Below are 19,518 nucleotides of genomic sequence, written 5' to 3' on the forward strand. Positions count from 1 at the left end.
CATGTCAAACATCCAGTTTTCATTTCTGTCACAAAGCTAGAAAAATGAGCTGCCATTATGTGTTATAGTTACAGTGCTTAATTGAAAACAGTAAGGTTTCCATATCGTGAGTACATTTAAATTAAATTACAGTTATCTTTCCCAACAATTAAATTTTATAATCAAATCAATACATTCAACAAGTTCAACATTAACCATATACATATATACCATGAGCACGACGTATGTAATAAACAACATTATTAAAAACAATTGTGCTTTTTTTACAATATATACAGTGGTAACTTGGATTGTGAGTAACTTGGTCTGCAAGTGTTTTGCAAGACGAGCAAAAATTTTTAATAAATTTTAACTTGATAAACAAGCAAGGTCTTGCAATACGAGTATTACCTATACGCTTTGTCTGCCGAGCATCACGTGATCACAAGCCGCTCGGGATTGTGGGTAATCGTCTCGCATACTCTGTCTCAGTTGGCATACCTCATTCGTATAGTCAACATTCGTGCTTGACCATGTGTGTGTGTGCGCAAAGCATTTTTTTTGTTTTGTGTCCAAATGTAGTGACTGTTCTTTATTAAATGTACTACAACAATGGCCCCAATCAGGGCTGGTTTTATCATTAGGTGAACCTAGGTAATCGCCTATGGGTGCCAGATTTTGCTACATATAAACTCCCGTATTCCATAAAATTCATGTATGTAAGCATACCATTTCTTTGCTGGACATATATACACGTCCAGCAAAACTGGATAATATTCTGTCTCCACCTGCTGAAAGAACATGCATAAGAAGTGTAGTTTGACAGTCATGTCCATCAGAAGGAGCAACAATCCTTCACGCTGAAAAGAACATTTAACTAGATTACTTGCCGTATGTAGTAGCTATGTTCAGTTGCCTACAGCAAGAAACGCAGTCGCTTGCCGTTTGCTCGGTAACCGGAATCTAAATTATATCAGACTAAATACTTACGAGTTATATTCATTTTGCTGCTTGTTTTTATTGTATAATTATAGTTTTTAATGCCACCGCAAAATAAGAAATCCTTTCATACTTTCTTCACTTCATATTGTATCACTATGAAAGATCAATGTCACCATTAATTTTTTGGCTAATTATTTTAATCACCAATACATTTTAAAATTCTCCCAGAAGTTGATTGAAGATAATTATTTTTGTCAAACAATTATTTTATAAATTCATGAAAATCCGAATCTAAAAATGAATACATCCTCCATCTGTTCCAAATTAAGTTTTCTTTTTTAATTCATAATCTTAGTTCGAAGGTTAGTTCACAGATTGTGCAAAGGTTCACACATTTAAATCTTGCTTTATAGAGAATCATATGTAAATCTTGAATCATATCATGTAATGCATAATTTTTATAAACGTAATCTGTTGGTTTTTGCATTTCAACTTTCTTGGTTTCCCCCAATCACTCCCTACAAATCGAAATAAACGGCAGTTATGAAGTCAACTGTTATGTACATATTTTCGGTATCATGCAGCATTTGAAGTAGCGATATTTTCCCTTCACTTTATCCCTCGAAACATGCGTAGGTGCATGCATCAAAATGAAATTTTATTTCCAAAATTTTCAAACAGAATTAATTCGCCTTTAATGGCTAACTCCCTCCCACTCCCAAAATTATCACCACACACACAAAATACTGCTAGATAATATATATGCACTTTCTTTTTGTTTGGTTGAATTCGTTATTTTTCCAAAGTAATTGTACTGTTGCAGTTTTAAGCAAAAGACAAAGGCAAAGAATATCTGATAAAATACCACTGGATATAAATTTCTGATATTAAAAAGACTCAGTATCGGAAACCCCGGAGTAATGCAGTTGAACATCATTTGTTGTTCCTTAAAAAAAAAAAAAAAAAATCGTTCCTAAAATTGAAATGTGCGACCCATATAATTTTACTTTGCAAGGAAAGAAAGCAAAATGTCATTTATTTCAATAAATGTTATTTAAAAAATAGAAATATTTGACATAATATTTCCAATGTAAACAAACATTTTGATTATTTTCGCACATGTGAAATTTGTTTTTATTTGGGAAAAGACACAATAAATAAATTGCGCAGCAAAAAAGGGTCAGTAAAGAAATTCCAAGTAGTACGGTGCACATAAAGACAATCTGTTAATGGCGGGGGTGGGGGGGGGAGGATAATTGCATTTTAACAGATAGAATGCTGATGAAGTTTCATCAGCATTCTACATTTTTATTAGGTCAAAGGGATTTTGAGTATAGTTGCAAACAGATATATTCAACATAACTTAGCCAGTTTTGTTGTAAAAAGTGCTGCATTTGAAGAAATATTAGCGGCATAATAATAAAATAGCAAAATTCATAATGCTTCAGAATAACTTGATAATTTTGATAATACCAAAACAAGATGAGACACATCTGTAGAAATCTAGTATTATTATTATTAGAGTTCTTTTAATTATGAACTCTATAAAGATATTTAATAAATTGGTTGTATTTTTGTGTTTTTAATTGAATAAACTAGTGTCATTTTGTCACAGATGGTTTTCGCTTTTGATCTACCTGGACTATCGTTCTCATCAATATTACTAAATTCAAATCTCCTTCTCTGGAAATTTTCTCTTACTAAATGTTTGCCTTGTGCTGACTAATCACTGACTTAGCAGTTTAATCCAGAGATTAAATATATGGTCAGTTTAATCCATAATGTTCTTAAGAATATTTCACCCTGTGATTTCCCAGAATCCTGTTAGGAAAGAACAGATCGTTGAGTATTGAACCTGCGATCATTTTGAAACACGTTTCTGAGACAAAAGTTTTTTTTTGTGTGCTGCTGCTAATTGTATTAATTAGTGGGTAAGAGCAGTTTCTATATCACATAAACAGAGCATCTGATTTTCAAGTTTATTATTAATTATAAATTAAATTGATTTTCAGTTAATTTTTTTGTGCATCAAGATTCTAGTAATTTTAAGGTAAAATGTCGAGTAAAAAAGTGGATGTTAGTGAGCATAGCAAGTTATCGTTACTATTGATTGCTTCTACGTTTTAACTAAAGCTGGAATTATTATGCTTATTACTGCAACTTAAAAAAAAATCAAATCTGGAGTTGAATAAATCTTAATAATTGTGCGATAAAGCTGGAACTGAATTAATCCTATATATATATATATATTATATGCTTTTTATGTGAATCCCAGGCCTCCAGTAAGTAAGGTGGTCTCGCACAAGGCGACACAATTTACCTTTCACCTAAAGTTGGGTGGTTGGAAAGCAGATACGTTAACCATTCTGTCAACCAGGTAGGCATATTGAGCATGCTACTGCAAACTGAAAAGTTTTATATTTATATTTAGATCCATGTTGTAATTCCATAAATATGATTTTTGCTACAATTTTTATTACCGTAAATTCAAAATTTTTATTTTTAGTGAGAATATCTGAACTTTACAGTTGATGAAGTTCCTATTTTTACCTTGATTAACAAGCTTAATTTGATTGCATTTAAATTCTTTCCTTTCCTTTTCGTTTTTTTTTTTAAACATTTATCCTTATACAATAATTTAAGAAGCAACTTACACCAAAATAAAACAAGTGACCTGTCGTTATTATGCAGGACCCTGTAACCCCTAGAGAGCACGTCCCCTGGGTGGCAGATAGGGGAGCCCACCATGTGCACGCACGCATGCACTTGTGTGTATACGGTGGGGTGGTAGGAATATACCAAATAAGGACTCGTGTCCCAACTGGGCCATAAGGGGCAATCATCTTGAGTGTAAGGGAAGCGGCACTCCCAAGGACCCCCCCTAACTGGATCTATCCTCTCCTTCTAATACTTTGAGAAAGATCCACTTGCTTTAATCTTTCCTATAAGGCCTTATCAGCCAACTCTTATTTTATGACTTATGCTATTAGAGTACTCGAGGGCCATGGGATCTTTTCATTTCTGGCCTTACAACTATGCCCTCTCTATAAACTACTCTTTCCCCCTTCAATATACCCTATTCCTCATATGGGTTTAAATTCGGAAGAAGGCTAGTTCAGAAGCCTAAAGGTAGCAGCCCTACCACTGAACTATTCCATCGTTAGGCTAGTCCCCTGACATGGAGAACATAATCTACTAGTAAGCTGACAGAAAAAGATAATCGGATTGAATCTATGGGAAATGACCCTGAAATGGAAAAGGTAAAACAATATTGGAAACAAAATATAATACACATAACAAAGAATGTAAGAGGAATAGCATATAAAGAAATAGAATTAGACCAATTATTAAATGAAAGAAATTTTAAAAGAGCAGTAATCACTGAAAAAACAAAAAAGAAATTAAAAGGAACCATGCGAACTGAAAATTTTAATATGATATACAGTGGAGTCGACAGAGACCAAAGAGCACAAGCAGGAGTCATGATTTGGATTCATAACTCCCTTTCAAAACAGTTAAAACATTATAAACTATGGAATGAAAGAATAATAGAAGCTAGAATAAAAACAGATAGAAGGCTATTTAACAATAATTGGTTTATATGCCCCAGAAGAAGGAAGAGAACAGGATAATATTGATTTTTATAATCAGCTACAAAACATATATAATAAAATACATAAAAATGATTACGTAATTTTAGCAGGAGACTTAAATGCAAGAATTGGAAACACGAAAATTAATAATAATATAGGAATACATGGAGAACATACTCTAAACAGGAATGGTAAAAAATTGATTGACTTTGTAGTTTATAATAACCTAAAAATAATGAATTCCTTCTATAAACATAAAGACATACATAAATATACTTGGGCAGCAAGAGGATGGAAATCAATATTAGATTACTTTATATTAAATGAAAAGACATCAAAATTTTCACTAGATGTTAGAGTTCACAGAGGATATGAAATAAGCAGTGACCACTTCCTTGTTAAAATAAAATTAAGATTACCACCTAAATGGCTGCAAGTAACAAGAACAGAAAGAAAAATTGAAATATTTGTTTATAAAACTAGACTATTGAATGACACAAATGTATAATGGCTATATGAACAAAGAATTAACCAATATCTAGATAAAATAAAACAAAATGAAGAAATAGAATGGATTAATATAAAACCGATACTAAATGCAGCAGCAAATGAAAGCTTAGGAAAGACCAAAAAATTCAATAAAAGGAAAAAAAACTGAAGATCTGAGATGATACAATCAAAGAAATAATCAAAAAGAAACAAGAAGCCTATCACAAATGGTTAAGCAGTAAAAGATTAGAAGATGAAATAGAATATAAAAGAATAAGAGCCATAGCTAAAAGAGAAGTCAGAAAAAGACAATCATGGAACAAATTTGTTTCTAATTTAGAACATGATTTATATAAAATAAGACCCAATGTATATAAAATTTTGAAACACTTAAATGCAGATACCAAAGAAAACATAAAATTAAACACTAAATTGAAATTAGAAGAATTTCTAAATTATTACACAGAATTATAATAAATTTAGTTTAATCCTTTATCCAAGTGTGTGTACAAATAAAGTTTGCGCCTGAAAATATCTTCAGGACTGGGGTAAAGTGGTACAACACCGGGCAACTCATGCGGATATGTATAATGTTATGCATTAAGGGAAGGGACACTACCCAGACTAGTTTCGACCTTTATTGAGGTCTCTTCAGTGGGAGCCAAGCCCAAGTGGAGATACCAAGGCAGAAGCATTAGCAAGGTCATCTCCTCCTATAGGAGATGCCAAATGGTGTGCCACCTTTTTATTAAATTACTCTGGATTTAGAGAAAGATGTTAAAAGTTTATTTTTCACTTGGTTAGACTATAATAAATTTAGTTTAATCCTTTATCCAAGTGTGTGCAAACAAAGTTTGCGCCTGAAAGTATCTTAATCAGAGAAGATCGTAATCGCATACAAGAAGAAAATCTTCAAGATTATTCGTTGGATAATTTGTATAGTTTCGATAAATGAATTGGAGGAGAATTATACAGATATCAAAAACTGGATTAAAACATCGAAGGAGAAATCGACAGATCATATGGGTATTGTTGATTTGAAGCTGGTTGTTCTACAGATCCAATCATAAAAGGATTTGATTTTACAAATTTAAATTATAATGATCCAGCAACATGGTGTCATGTAAAATTTTCCAATATCAATCAATTACGTCAACTATTAGTTGAGCATGGACTTGATCAGATGCATAACTTTGATTTTCCGAAAGATAACAATAATAGAAGATTTTCAACGACTCATCATAATCGAAGACTATTTAGTGGCGAGACAATGCATCGTTTGTGACATTGTCTCGCCGACATTGTATTCAAAATCCACGGATTCTGCATTTTGCTTCTGCTGTTTATTATTTGATATGTGGCGGATTAACCTTCCTGATTCTGGACTGAGGGACTGGAAAAATGCTTCTTCTATTTTAGCTGTGCATGAAAAAAGTCAAAGCACCATAAGTGGAAAGAATAAGAAATTTCAATAAAAGAAAAGAAAACCATTAATGAAGAGAACTTGCTAGTTATTAGAAAAGAAAAGAAACATTGGGTGCAAGTATTAGAACGACTCTATGCTTTAGTTCAGATGTCAGCTATTCAAAATTTATCATTTCAAGGAACAAATGAAACATTGTTTTCACATGGAAACAGAAATTTTTTGAAATTTGTCGAATTTCTAGAAAAGTTTGATTTAATAATGAATGAACATCTTTGAAGAATAAAAGATAAAGATACCTATGTGCATTATCTTGGAAAAGATATTCACAAAATGAAATAATAAACATCTTCGCCAATGTGATAAAAAAAAATTTTAGAATCTGTTGTTGCCACAAAATATTTTTTCATTATTATTGACTGTACTTCCGACATACATTGGTCGCACGGAACAAATGAGAATAGTACTTCGATTTGTAGACACTAGTAATAGCACGGTTTCTATAAAAGAACACTTTTTGGGATTTATAGAAATAAAAAATACCACTGGAGAATTTTTATCAAATGAAATACTAGGAACTCTAGACAAATTTTTATTACCAATACAAGATTTATGAGGTCAAGGATACGATAATGCCAGTAATATGAAAGGTGATGTAAAAGGTGTGCAGCTACGAATTTTTAAAATATTAACCTGAGAGCAATGTATGTACCCTGTGGTTCACATTCATTAAATTTAGTAGTGAATTGCACTGCTAATACTTTAGCTGAAATAGCATTTTTTGACGGGGTACATTGTCTATATGTATTTTTTCCGGTTCGACTCGATGGATTGACATCAAAAGACACATAAGTAATTTAACACTCAAACCAGTCTGTAATACACGATGGGAGAGTTGAATTGACTCATTAAAGTCCTTAAGATATAATTTGTCCGATGTTTGAGAAGCACTGCAAGAAATATCTCAAGATGATAGTTTATGTGGATTAAATGGAAATACAATGAAATTAGATGCAAGTAGTCTTCTTAAAATTTTAAGGAAGTTCAACTTTATCGCATCCTTAGTAATGTGGTATAATATACTTTTTGAAATAAACTTTACAAGTAAATAACTTCAGAATACAAGCCTTGATATAAATGGTGCCATTGTATTAATGATACAAAGAATTTTTAATGAAAATCCGAAATGAGGATGAATTTGAAACTATGTTAACAGATTTGGAAAAAATCGCTGCGGTCTTAGGTGTAACGCGTAATTTTGAACAAGAAACAGACTTAGGGGTAAAAAAAAAATTGCATATATGAAACAGAGGGTGAATTCATAACAGATTTTAAACAAAAATTTAAGGTAGACTTTTATTTTTCAATTATTGATACTGCAAGAGCAATGTATGTACCCTGTAGTTCACATTCATAAATTTAGTAGTGAATTGCACTGCTAATACTTTAGCTGCTTAAGGGGGTGCTTAAGGGTCAAAGCTGTATAACTGAGAGGAGACCTCCACATAGCCTTTAAAGGAATGCGGAGAACCGACCAGGGCTTCTGACCTAATGTCCAATCCTCACCTTCTCGTGGTGCACCCTGTTGGGTATCTACTTTGATACTGAACGAACGAGGATGGGCTGGCAATTTGGGATTTAGCCGACCAAATTGTATTCTTATTGGTTAAACCAAAATAAAAAATGATGGTACAACATGACAAAATTTCATGCCGGCTGGGGCGTCGCCCGGTTAAACAAGGCCCCCGTTGTTTTTGCCAGGGAACCAGGGCGAACAGCGAAAAGTCAGTTACTGGAACAAATCTGAAAACAAACCCCAACTCAACATCACCAGAGTTAAAGATCGGTACTATCAACGTAAGAAGCCTGAATGGCAAAGAAATGGAGCTAGCTGAGGAATTAGATAAGTACCAGATCGACATAATAGGGGTGACTGAAACAAAAAAGACCAAAACTGGTGAGATCTTTCTGAGCAATAAATACAAAATGTTATATTCAGACAATAACAATCAAGGAAAAGAAGGAGTAGCCATAGTATTCAACACAAAATACGAGGCTAATCTTCTTGAATGGCAGTCAGTCTCAAGTAGAGTAATGTGGGCAAATATGAGAATGGGGAACTGGACAATGAGATTTATTTCTGCCTATGGTCCCACAGAAGGTTCTACTAAGGTAGAAGTGGAGGAATTTTTTGAGGCTTTAGAAAAAGCAACTGACACAATGAAAAAGGAAAAGTTGGTCCTTGTTGGGGATCTAAATAGTAGAGTAGGAAATGATTGTGAGACATACAAAAATATTTTGGGAAAATTTGGAGAAAAGAGCAAAGCTAATAATAATGGCAAATATCTGTTGGATTTCTGCTCAGGACATGGACTGGTTATTACTAACACCATGTTCCAACATAAAAATGTGCACAAATTCACATGGAGAGAAGAGGCTAGGAATAAGAAAAGTCTCATTGACTATGTTATTGTTGATAGTGATGTTTTCTCCCTGGTGCAGGACACCAGAGTGTACAGAGGATTTGAAATTGGAAGTGATCACTATTTAGTCTTGAGCAGGATAAAATTGAATTTCATATTGAAAAGAATAACATGTAAGAAAGTTTTAAAGCGAATAAAAGTTGAGCAGCTCTCAGATGTAAACTGTAGACTAAAATACAGAAATATTATTGAAAAGAAAATGAAAGAGTTTGAGAACAGGAATCAAACCTTGGAGATTCAGTGGCAAACTCTAAAGGAAACATTGATTGATTCTGCCAGAGAGGCATGTGGTGAGGTTGTGTGCAAAGATAAAAAAATCAGAACTCCCTGGTGGACACAGGAAGTTAAAGAGGCAGTGAAGGAAAAGAAGAAAGCATATCAAAAGTTCCTGGCAAATAAGTCAGCTTTTACTCTTACAGAATACAGAGACAAATGTAAGAAAGCTAAACAGTGTGTAAAACTAGCTAAACAAAAGTCACGGGAGGACTTTGGCAAGAATATAGAAAATAAATATCAAGAAGGTGGCAAAATATTCTGGAGGTTGTTGAAGAAGCTTAGGAATGGAGGAAAGAGTGCTGTAAAAGGAATTAGAGATGATAAAGGTGAAATGAAAACAGGAGAAAAAGATATCCTTGAAGTATGGAGTAATTACTTTGAAAAACTGCTAAATGAAACAAGCAGTGATGACAGCACAGTGATAAAAAAACACTGACCAGGCATGCAGTCAGGAATACATATTCATACTTGAAGTAGAAAAAGCCATCAAAGGCTTGAAATGTGGAAAGGCAGCAGGAGTAGATGATATTCGACCAAAAATGCTGAAGTATGGTGGTATAAAAGTCTTACAGTGGCTGCACTGCATAGTTCAGAAAGCCTGGACAGAGGGATGAATTCCCAATGATTGGAGTAGAGCTCTCATAGTACCCATATATAAAAAGGGAAATAAAACTGAATGTGAGAATTACAGAGGTATTACCCTACTGAGTGTTCCTGGCAAGAACTATGCAAGTATACTTGAGAAACGGTTGAGAAGAATTGTGGAAGAAAAGCTTGGTGAAGAACAAGCTGGATTCAGACCAAATAGAGGCTGTCAGGACCAGATCTTCACTTTACGACAAATAGTCGAGAAAGCATGGGAATATAACAAAGATCTATATTAAAGTTTTGTCGATTTGGAAAAGGCATATGATAAGGTGCCAAGAGAGAAGCTATTCAATATGCTACAGTTATATGGTGTCAATGGGGCATTATATCAAGCAATACTTAGTCTTTATTTGAGTTGTGAGTCTGCAGTTAGAATTGAAGGAAGTACAGGAAGATGGTTTAATGTTAAATCTGGTGTGAGACAAGGATGTACGTTATCCCCTCTGTTATTCATTATCTATATGGATCACATTATGAAGGAATGTGGTATTAAACCTGATATCAAAATTGGAGATGTTAATGTCAGCTCTTTGCTTTATGCGGATGATGTTATACTTCTAAATAAATCCGCTACAAGTCTGCAAGATTCTCTGACTAAATTGAATAGCTGTTGTAATAGATATGGTATGAAGGTCAGCAATAAAAAGACAAAGACAATGAAAATAGGCAGAATCATTGAAAATGTCAACTGTGTTGTGAATGGAAAACCTGTAGAACAAGTAAAACATTTCAGCTACTTAGGCACAATTTTTACTGAAGATGGTAAACTAAATATAGAAATAGACAACAGAATCAGCAAAGCTGGTATGGTGGGAAGTCAATTGAATAAATTCATATGGAATAAGAAAGAAATTAGTCGGAACACTAAATTAGCTGTATACAAGACTGTGTTCAAACCAATTTTAACTTATGGATCTGAGAGCTGGGTCAGAAGTAAAACACTTGACCAAAGACTAGAGACCGCAGATATGAGAGTCCTGAGAAAGATTAGAGGCGTGAACAGATGGCATCAATGGCAATATCATATTAAAAATGAGGATATTAGGAAAGAACTTGACATTGTCAGCATCCAGGAATGCGTTAGCAGAGCTAATCTCAGATGGTATGGTCACTTAAATAGAATGGGAGAGGAAAGATTAGCAAAACAAGTGTTCTCTGCCAGGTTGGCAGGAAAACGACCCAGAGGAAGACCAAGATATAGGTGGATTGATACGGTACAAAGTGCCTTAGACGATAGAAATATAAGATCTGATAATGTTGGAGTCTTGACAAGTAACAGACTGATTTGGAGGAAAATTGTAGATAGGAAGTTAGTAATGATGTAATTTTTTCATGTAGTACTGTCATATCCTGTACACCCCTTGAGGGTACATGGCAGGAATTTGATGATGATGATGATGATGATACTTTAGCTGCAATAGCATTTTTTGAAGGGGTATACTGTCTATGTGTATTTTTTCCGGTTCAACTCAATGGATTATGTGGTGCTTAAGGGTCAAAGCTGTATAACTGAGAGGAGACCTCCACATACCCTTTAAAGGAATGTGGAGAACCGACCAGGGCCTCTGACCTAATGTCCAATCCTCACTATCTCGTGGTGTACCCTGTAAGGTATATACCTGTATACTGAACAAATGAGGATGGGCTGACAATTTGGGATTTAGCCGACCAAATTGTATTCCTATTGGTTAAACCAAAAAAAAAAATGATGGTACAACATGACAAAATTTTATGCTGGCTGGGGAGTCGCCCAGTTAAACAACGCCCCTGTTGTTTTTACTAGGGAACCAGGCGAACAACAAAAAGTCAGCAACTGGAACAAATCTGAAAACACACCCCAACTCAATATCACCACAGTTAAAGATTGGTTGTAATACATAAGAAGCCTGAATGGCAAAGAAATGAAGCTAGTTGAGGAATTAGATAAGTACCAGATCGACATAATAGGGATCACTGAAACAAAAAAGACAAAAACTGGTGAGATCTTTCTGAGCAATAAATACAAAATGTTATATTCAGGCAATGACAATCAAGGAAAAGAAGGAGTAGCCATAGTATACAATGCAAAATACGAGGCTAATCTTCTTGAATGGCAGTCAGTCCCATGTAGAGTAATGTGGGCAAATATGAGAATGGGGAACTGGATAATGAGACTTATTTGTGCCTATGGTCCCACAGAAGGTTCTACTAAAGTAGCAGTGGAGGAATTTTTTGAGGCTTTAGAAAAAGCAACTGACACAATGAAAAAGGAAAAGTTGGTCCTTGTTGGGGATCTAAATAGTAGAGTAGGAAATGATTGTGAGACATACAAAAAATTTTGGGAAAATTTGGTGAAAAGAGCAAAGCTAATAATAATGGCAAATATCTGTTGGATTTCTGTTCAGGACATGAACTGGTTATTACTAACACCATGTTCCAACATAAAAATGTGCACAAATTCACATGGAGAGAAGAGGCAAGGAATGAGAAAAGTCTCATTGACTATGTTATTGTTATTAGTGATGTTTTCTCCCTGGTGCAGGACACCAGAGTGAACAGAGAATTTGAAATTGGAAGTGATCACTGTTTAGTCTTGAGCAGGATAAAATTGAATTTCATATTGAAAAGATTAACATGCAAGAAAGTTTTAAAGCGAATAAAAGTTGAGCAGCTCTCAGATGTGAACTGTAGACTAAAATACACAAGGATTATTGAAGAAAAAATGAGAGTTTGAGAACAGGAATCAAACCTTGGAGATTCAGTGGCAAGCCTTGAAGAAAGTCCTTATTAGTGTGTAAAACTAGCTAAAGAAAAGTCATAGGAGGACTTCGGCAGGAATATAGAAAATAAATATCAAGAAGGTGGCAAAATATTCTGGAGGTTGTTGAAGAAGCTTAGGAATGGAGGAAAGAGTGCTGTAAAAGGAGTTAGAGATGATAAAGGTGACATGAAAATAAAGAAATTACCTGAATTTCAAAGCAATTCAGGTAATTACTTTGAAAAACTGCTAAATGAAACAAGCAGTGATGACAGCACAGTTATAAAAAACACTAACCAGCCATGCAGTCAGGAATACATATCCATACTTGAAGTAGAAAAAGCCATCAAAGGCTTGAAATATGGAAAGGCAGCAGAAGTAGATGATATTCGACCAGAAATGCTGAAGTATGGTGGTATAAGAGTCTTACAGTGGCTGCATTGCATAGTTAAGAAAGCCTGGACAGAGGGACATATTCCCGATGATTGGAGTAGAGCTCTCATAGTACCCATATATAAAAAGGGAAATAAAACTGAATGTGAGAATTACAGAGGTATTACCCTACTGAGTGTTCCTGGCAAGAACTATGCAAGTATACTTGAGAAACGGTTGAGAAGAATTGTGGAAGAAAAGCTTGGTGAAGAACAAGCTGGATTCAGACCAAATAGAGGCTGTCAGGACCAGATCTTCACTTTACGACAAATAGTCGAGAAAGCATGGGAATATAACAAAGATCTATATTAAAGTTTTGTCGATTTGGAAAAGGCATATGATAAGGTGCCAAGAGAGAAGCTATTCAATATGCTACAGTTATATGGTGTCAATGGGGCATTATATCAAGCAATACTTAGTCTTTATTTGAGTTGTAAGTCAGCAGTTAGAAATGAAGGAAGTACAGGAAGATGGTTTAATGTTAAATCTGGTGTGAGACAAGGATGTACATTATCCCCTCTGTTATTCATCATCTATATGGATCACATTATGAAGGAAAGTGGTATTAAACATGATATCAAAATTAGCGATGTTAATGTCAGTTCTTTGCTTTATGCGGATGATGTTATACTTCTAAATAAATCCGCTACAAATCTGCAAGATTCTCTGACTAAATTGATTAACTGTTGTAATACATATGGTATGAAGGTCAGCAATAAAAAGACAAAGACAACGAAAATAGACAGAATCAGTGAAAATGTCAACCCTGTTGTGAATGGAGAACCTGTGGAACAAGTAAAACATTTCAGCTACTTAGGCACGATTTTTACTGAAGATGGTAAATTAAATATAGAAACAGATAACAGAATCAGCAAAGCTGGTATGGTGGGAAGTCAACTGAATAAATTCATATGGAATAAGAGAGAAATTAGTCGGAACACTAAATTAGTATACAAAACAGTGTTGAAACCAGTTTTAACTTATGGATCTGAGAGCTGTGTCAGAAGTAAAACACTTGATCAAAGATTATATATATGAGAGTTCTGAGAAAGATTACAGGCGTGAACAGATGGCATCAATGGCAATATCATATTAAAAATGAGGATATTAGGAAAGAACTTGATATTGTCAGCATCCAGGAATGCGTTAGCAGAACTAATCTCAAGTGGTACGGTCACTTAAACAGAATGGGCGAGGAAAGATTAGCCAAACAAGTGTTCTCTGCCAAGTTGGCAGGAAAAAGACCCAGATGAAGACGAAGATATAGGTAGATTGATACGGTACAATGTGCTTTAGACGATAGAAATATAAGATCTGATAATGTTGGAGTCTTGACAAGTAACAGACTGATTTGGAGGAAAATTGCAGATAGGAAGTTAGCAATGATGTAAATTTTTCATGTAGTACTATCATATCCTGTATACCCCTTTGAGGGTACATGGCAGGAATTTGATGATGATGATGTTTCGTCTCAGTCACTGAGACATCTTCAGGGATTACAAAAAACTAATGTAACATACAAATAACAAACAATACTAAGCCCAACCACGTGGGTGACACTAAAGTCCTAACTAGGTTGAGCACCCTCTAAAGGCAGTTGTAGGTTGCCTGGAATGTAGGGTGGGACCTCTGGTGATAAGTGTTTCCCAAATCTTAGGAAGCTTAATACAACCTTAAGCCTCCAACATGATGTCCTCACCGCACTTAAGCCTCTACACACGGAAGTCATTAGGCTCTATATACAATAACTCAATCGTGAAGTTACTTCACACACAAACTTTGTTTGCTTACACCTGGATAGTTTTTGAAAGTTTTTCCACTTGGTTATACTATAAATTAAAGATACCAAAAAAATTATATACTTGGGTTGAAACCGGTCTGGGTGGTAACCCTTCTCATAATGCATTGCATTATACATGTCTGCAAGGAGATGTGCTTTACATTCTGGGATACTAACGCAAGTGATGTGAAGTCATACCACCTTTACTACGAGTTGCCCCAGTCCTGAAAATACTTCAGGTGCAAACTTTGTTTGCTTACACTTGGATAAAGGATGAAACTATGAATATAATTTCTTGGCATCTTTAATTTATAGTATAGCCAAGTGAAAAAACTTTCAATATAAATACTGTAGTACATCTATACATCTTATTCTTCCAACACCTTTACACATTAAGCAGTTACACATTTGTAATACAGTAACTGGCCTAAGTTTATTTTCACAGCTCACAAAACAAATTACTTAGTGTAATTAAATACATGAACATTTTAAATAACAAAAATGCTTTTTGATACTGTTACTTAAAAAATGCAATCATCTTGCAAAGACAAGTCAAAGACCAGATCAAGCAATTTTGGCTCTACAGGAAGTGCTACCTACTTTGTTTTCATGAATTTTATTATTTGTCTTTCTTATTAAAATTATTGTTAATCGATAATTTATATAAATTCACCCTTCATTATTAAAAGTAAATGAAAGAAAGCACAAACTCAGTTGTGCTGAGCTGTTTAATGTGAAGCCACATTAAAGGAAAGCGTTTCTATAGAATTACTTGTAATATTAGCAAACATTTAAAAATGTTTTATTTGTTTTGTTATCATGACATTGTGTTTTTTTAAATCATTACCTATAATAAAATGTATGTAAAGAAGACCAATACCTTGTGCAAGTAAAATTCTTTTGTCGCTAGTAGATTTAAGTTGTATTTATGGATCCCAGTAAGGGTTAATTTTTTAAAAAACAATCTTTTTTTTAACAACTTACCATACAAGTTCTTGAATTTTCTCCAATGAAAGAATCCCGTAAAACTTGTGTTAGTTTGCTGGCACGAAATGGTAAATGAGCACCTTTGCGTCCTAAAGCACGAATGCATTCCTTTAAAAAAATAATATGTATATATATTTTTGATGTATGTATGTATACTGAATGAATTTCTTAGAAACTAAGTATGTACACAAATGTGATGTATTTGCTGATGACAATCAATTTAAACAGAAAAATTAACTACATACTACATATGAAAAACATGATGTAACTAACTAAAATTTTTTATGAACCGTATAATAAATATACAATAATTCTTGCCTTTCTAGTTGAAACTTGCATTTAAGTCATTTTCCCAGCAAAGTGTGTGTAAAGAAATTGCTTACCAATTCTGCCATTTATCATCATCATCATCATCAAATTCCTGCCATGTACCCTCAAGGGGTGTACAGGATATGACAGAACTACATGAAAAAATTACATCATTACTAACTTCCTATCTACAATTTTCCTCCAAATCAGTCTGTTACTTGTCAAGACTCCAACATTATCAGATCTTATATTTCTATCGTCTAAGGCACTTTGTACCGTATCAATCCACCTATATCTTGGTCTTCCTCTGGGTCGTTTTCCTGCCAACCTGGCAGAGAACACTTGTTTTGCTAATCTTTCCACTCCCATTCTATTTAAGTGACCATACCATCTGAGATTAGCTCTGCTAACGCATTCCTGGATGCTGACAATGTCAAGTTCTTTCCTAATATCCTCATTTTTAATATGATATTGCCATTGATGCCATCTGTTCATGCCTCTAATCTTTCTCAGGACTCTCATATCTGCGGTCTCTAGTCTTTGGTCAAGTGTTTTACTTCTGACCCAGCTCTCAGATCCATAAGTTAAAATTGGTTTGAACACAGTCTTGTATACAGCTAATTTAGTGTTCCGACTAATTTCTTTCTTATTCCATATGAATTTATTCAATTGACTTCCCACCATACCAGCTTTGCTGATTCTGTTGTCTATTTCTATATTTAGTTTACCATCTTCAGTAAAAATTGTGCCTAAGTAGCTGAAATGTTTTACTTGTTCCACAGGTTTTCCATTCACAACACAGTTGACATTTTCAATGATTCTGCCTATTTTCATTGTCTTTGTCTTTTTATTGCTGACCTTCATACCATATCTATTACAACAGCTATTCAATTTAGTCAGAGAATCTTGCAGACTTGTAGCGGATTTATTTAGAAGTATAACATCATCCGCATAAAGCAAAGAGCTGACATTAACATCTCCAATTTTGATATCAGGTTTAATACCACATTCCTTCATAATGTGATCCATATAGATAATGAATAACAGAGGGGATAATGTACATCCTTGTCTCACACCAGATTTAACATTAAACCATCTTCCTGTACTTCCTTCAATTCTAACTGCTGACTCACAACTCAAATAAAGACTAAGTATTGCTTGATATAATGCCCCATTGACACCATATAACTGCAGCGTATTGAATAGCTTCTCTCTTGGCACCTTGTCATATGCCTTTTCCAAATCGACAAAACTTAAATACAGATCTTTGTTATATTCACATGCTTTCTCGACTATTTGTCGTAAAGTGAAGATCTGATCCTGACAGCCTCTATTTGGCCAGAATCCAGCTTGTTCTTCACCAAGCTTTTCTTCCACAATTCTTCTCAACCGTTTCTCAAGTATACTTGCATAGATCTTGCCAGGAACACTCAGTAGGGAAATACCTCTGTAATTCTCACATTCAGTTTTATTTCCCTTTTTATATATGGGTACTATGAGAGCTCTACTCCAATCATCGGGAATTCGTCCCTCTGTCCAGGCTTTCTGAACTATGCAGTGCAGCCACTGTAAGACTCTTATACCACCATACTTCAGCATTTCTGGTCGAATATCATCTACTCCTGCTGCCTTTCCACATTTCAAGCCTTTGATGGCTTTTTCTACTTCAAGTATGGATATGTATTCCTGACTGCATGCCTGGTCAGTGTTTTTTATCACTGTGCTGTCATGACTGCTTGTTTCATTTAGCAGTTTTTCAAAGTAATTACTCCATACTTCAAGGATATCTTTTTCTCCTGTTTTCATTTCACCTTTATCATCTCTAATTCCTTTTACAGCACTCTTTCCTCCATTCCTAAGCTTCTTCAACAACTTCCAGAATATTTTGCCACCTTCTTGATATTTATTTTCTATATTCTTGCCAAAGTCCTCCCATGACTTTTGTTTAGCTAGTTTTACACACTGTTTAGCTTTCTTACATTTGTCTCTGTATTCTGTAAGAGTAAAAGCTGACTTATTTGCCAGGAACCTTTGATATGCTTTCTTCTTTTCCTTCACTGCCTCTTTAACTTCCTGTGTCCACCAGGGAGTTCTGATTTTTTTTTATCTTTGCACACAACCTCACCACATGCCTCTCTGGCAGAATCAATCAATGTTTCCTTCAGAGTTTGCCACTGAATCTCCAAGGTTTGATTCCTGTTCTCAAACTCTTTCATTTTCTTTTCAATAATATTTCCGTATTTTAGTCTACAGTTTACATCTGAGAGCTGCTCAACTTTTATTCGCTTCAAAACTTTCTTACATGTTATTCTTTTCAATATGAAATTCAATTTTATCCTGCTCAAGACTAAATAGTGATCACTTCCAATTTCAAATCCTCTGTACACTCTGGTGTCCTGCACCAGGGAGAAAACATCACTATCAACAATAACATAGTCAATGAGACTTTTCTTATTCCTAGCCTCTTCTCTCCATGTGAATTTGTGCACATTTTTATGTTGGAACATGGTGTTAGTAATAACCAGTCCATGTCCTGAGCAGAAATCCAACAGATATTTGCCATTATTATTAGCTTTGCTCTTTTCTCCAAATTTTCCCCAAATATTTTTGTATGTCTCACAATCATTTCCTACTCTACTATTTAGATCCCCAACAAGGACCAACTTTTCCTTTTTCATTGTGTCAGTTGCTTTTTCTAAAGCCTCAAAAAATTCCTCCACTTCTACCTTAGTAGAACCTTCTGTGGGACCATAGGCAGAAATAAGTCGCATTGTCCAGTTCCCCATTCTCATATTTGCCCACATTACTCTACTTGAGACTGACTGCCATTCAAGAAGATTAGCCTCGTATTTTGTGTTGAATACTATGGCTACTCCTTCTTTTCCTTGATTGTTATTGCCTGAATATAACATTTTGTATTTATTGCTCAGAAAGATCTTACCAGTTTTGGTCTTTTTTGTTTCAGTCACCCCTATTATGTCGATCTGGTACTTATCTAATTCCTCAGCTAGCTCCATTTCTTTGCCATTCAGGCTTCTTACGTTGATAGTACCGATCTTTAACTCTGGTGATGTTGAGTTGGGGTTTGTTTTCAGATTTGTTCCAGTAGCTGACTTTTCGCTGTTCGCCCTGGTTCCCTAGCGAAAACAACGGGGGCCTTGTTTAACCGGGCGACGCCCCAGCCGGCATGAAATTTTGTCATGTTGTACCATCATTTTTTATTTTGGTTTAACCAATAAGAATACAATTTGGTCGGCTAAATCCCAAATTGCCAGCCCATCCTCGTTCGTTCAGTATCAAAGTAGATACCCAACAGGGTGCACCACGAGAAGGTGAGGATTGGACATTAGGTCAGAAGCCCTGGTCGGTTCTCTGAATTCCTTTAAAGGCTATGTGGAGGTCTCCTCTCAGTTATACAGCTTTGACCCTTAAGCACCCCT

The 19,518-nt window shown here is 34.8% G+C and overlaps 1 protein-coding gene across 4 annotated transcripts in view; it reads right to left on the minus strand.

Annotated features, from left to right (window-relative positions):
* The window catches only part of Klp10A (kinesin-like protein 10A), a 469,762-nt gene that overhangs the window by 122,478 nt on the left and 327,766 nt on the right, over nt 1-19,518 (minus strand). For all 4 annotated transcript variants that reach the window (XM_090390589.1, XM_090390588.1, XM_090390590.1 and 1 more), the window contains one exon: nt 15,767-15,877. In XM_090390589.1, coding sequence (XP_090246715.1) covers nt 15,767-15,877 — 111 coding nt within the window. The remainder of the gene's footprint in view (nt 1-15,766; nt 15,878-19,518) is intronic.

The sequence above is a fragment of the Typopeltis vanoorti genome, chromosome 3 (genome assembly GCF_054136105.1).
Source record: "Typopeltis vanoorti isolate ZY-2024b chromosome 3, IOZ_Tvanoo_1.0, whole genome shotgun sequence".
Classification (NCBI taxonomy): Eukaryota; Metazoa; Arthropoda; class Arachnida; order Uropygi; family Thelyphonidae; genus Typopeltis; species Typopeltis vanoorti.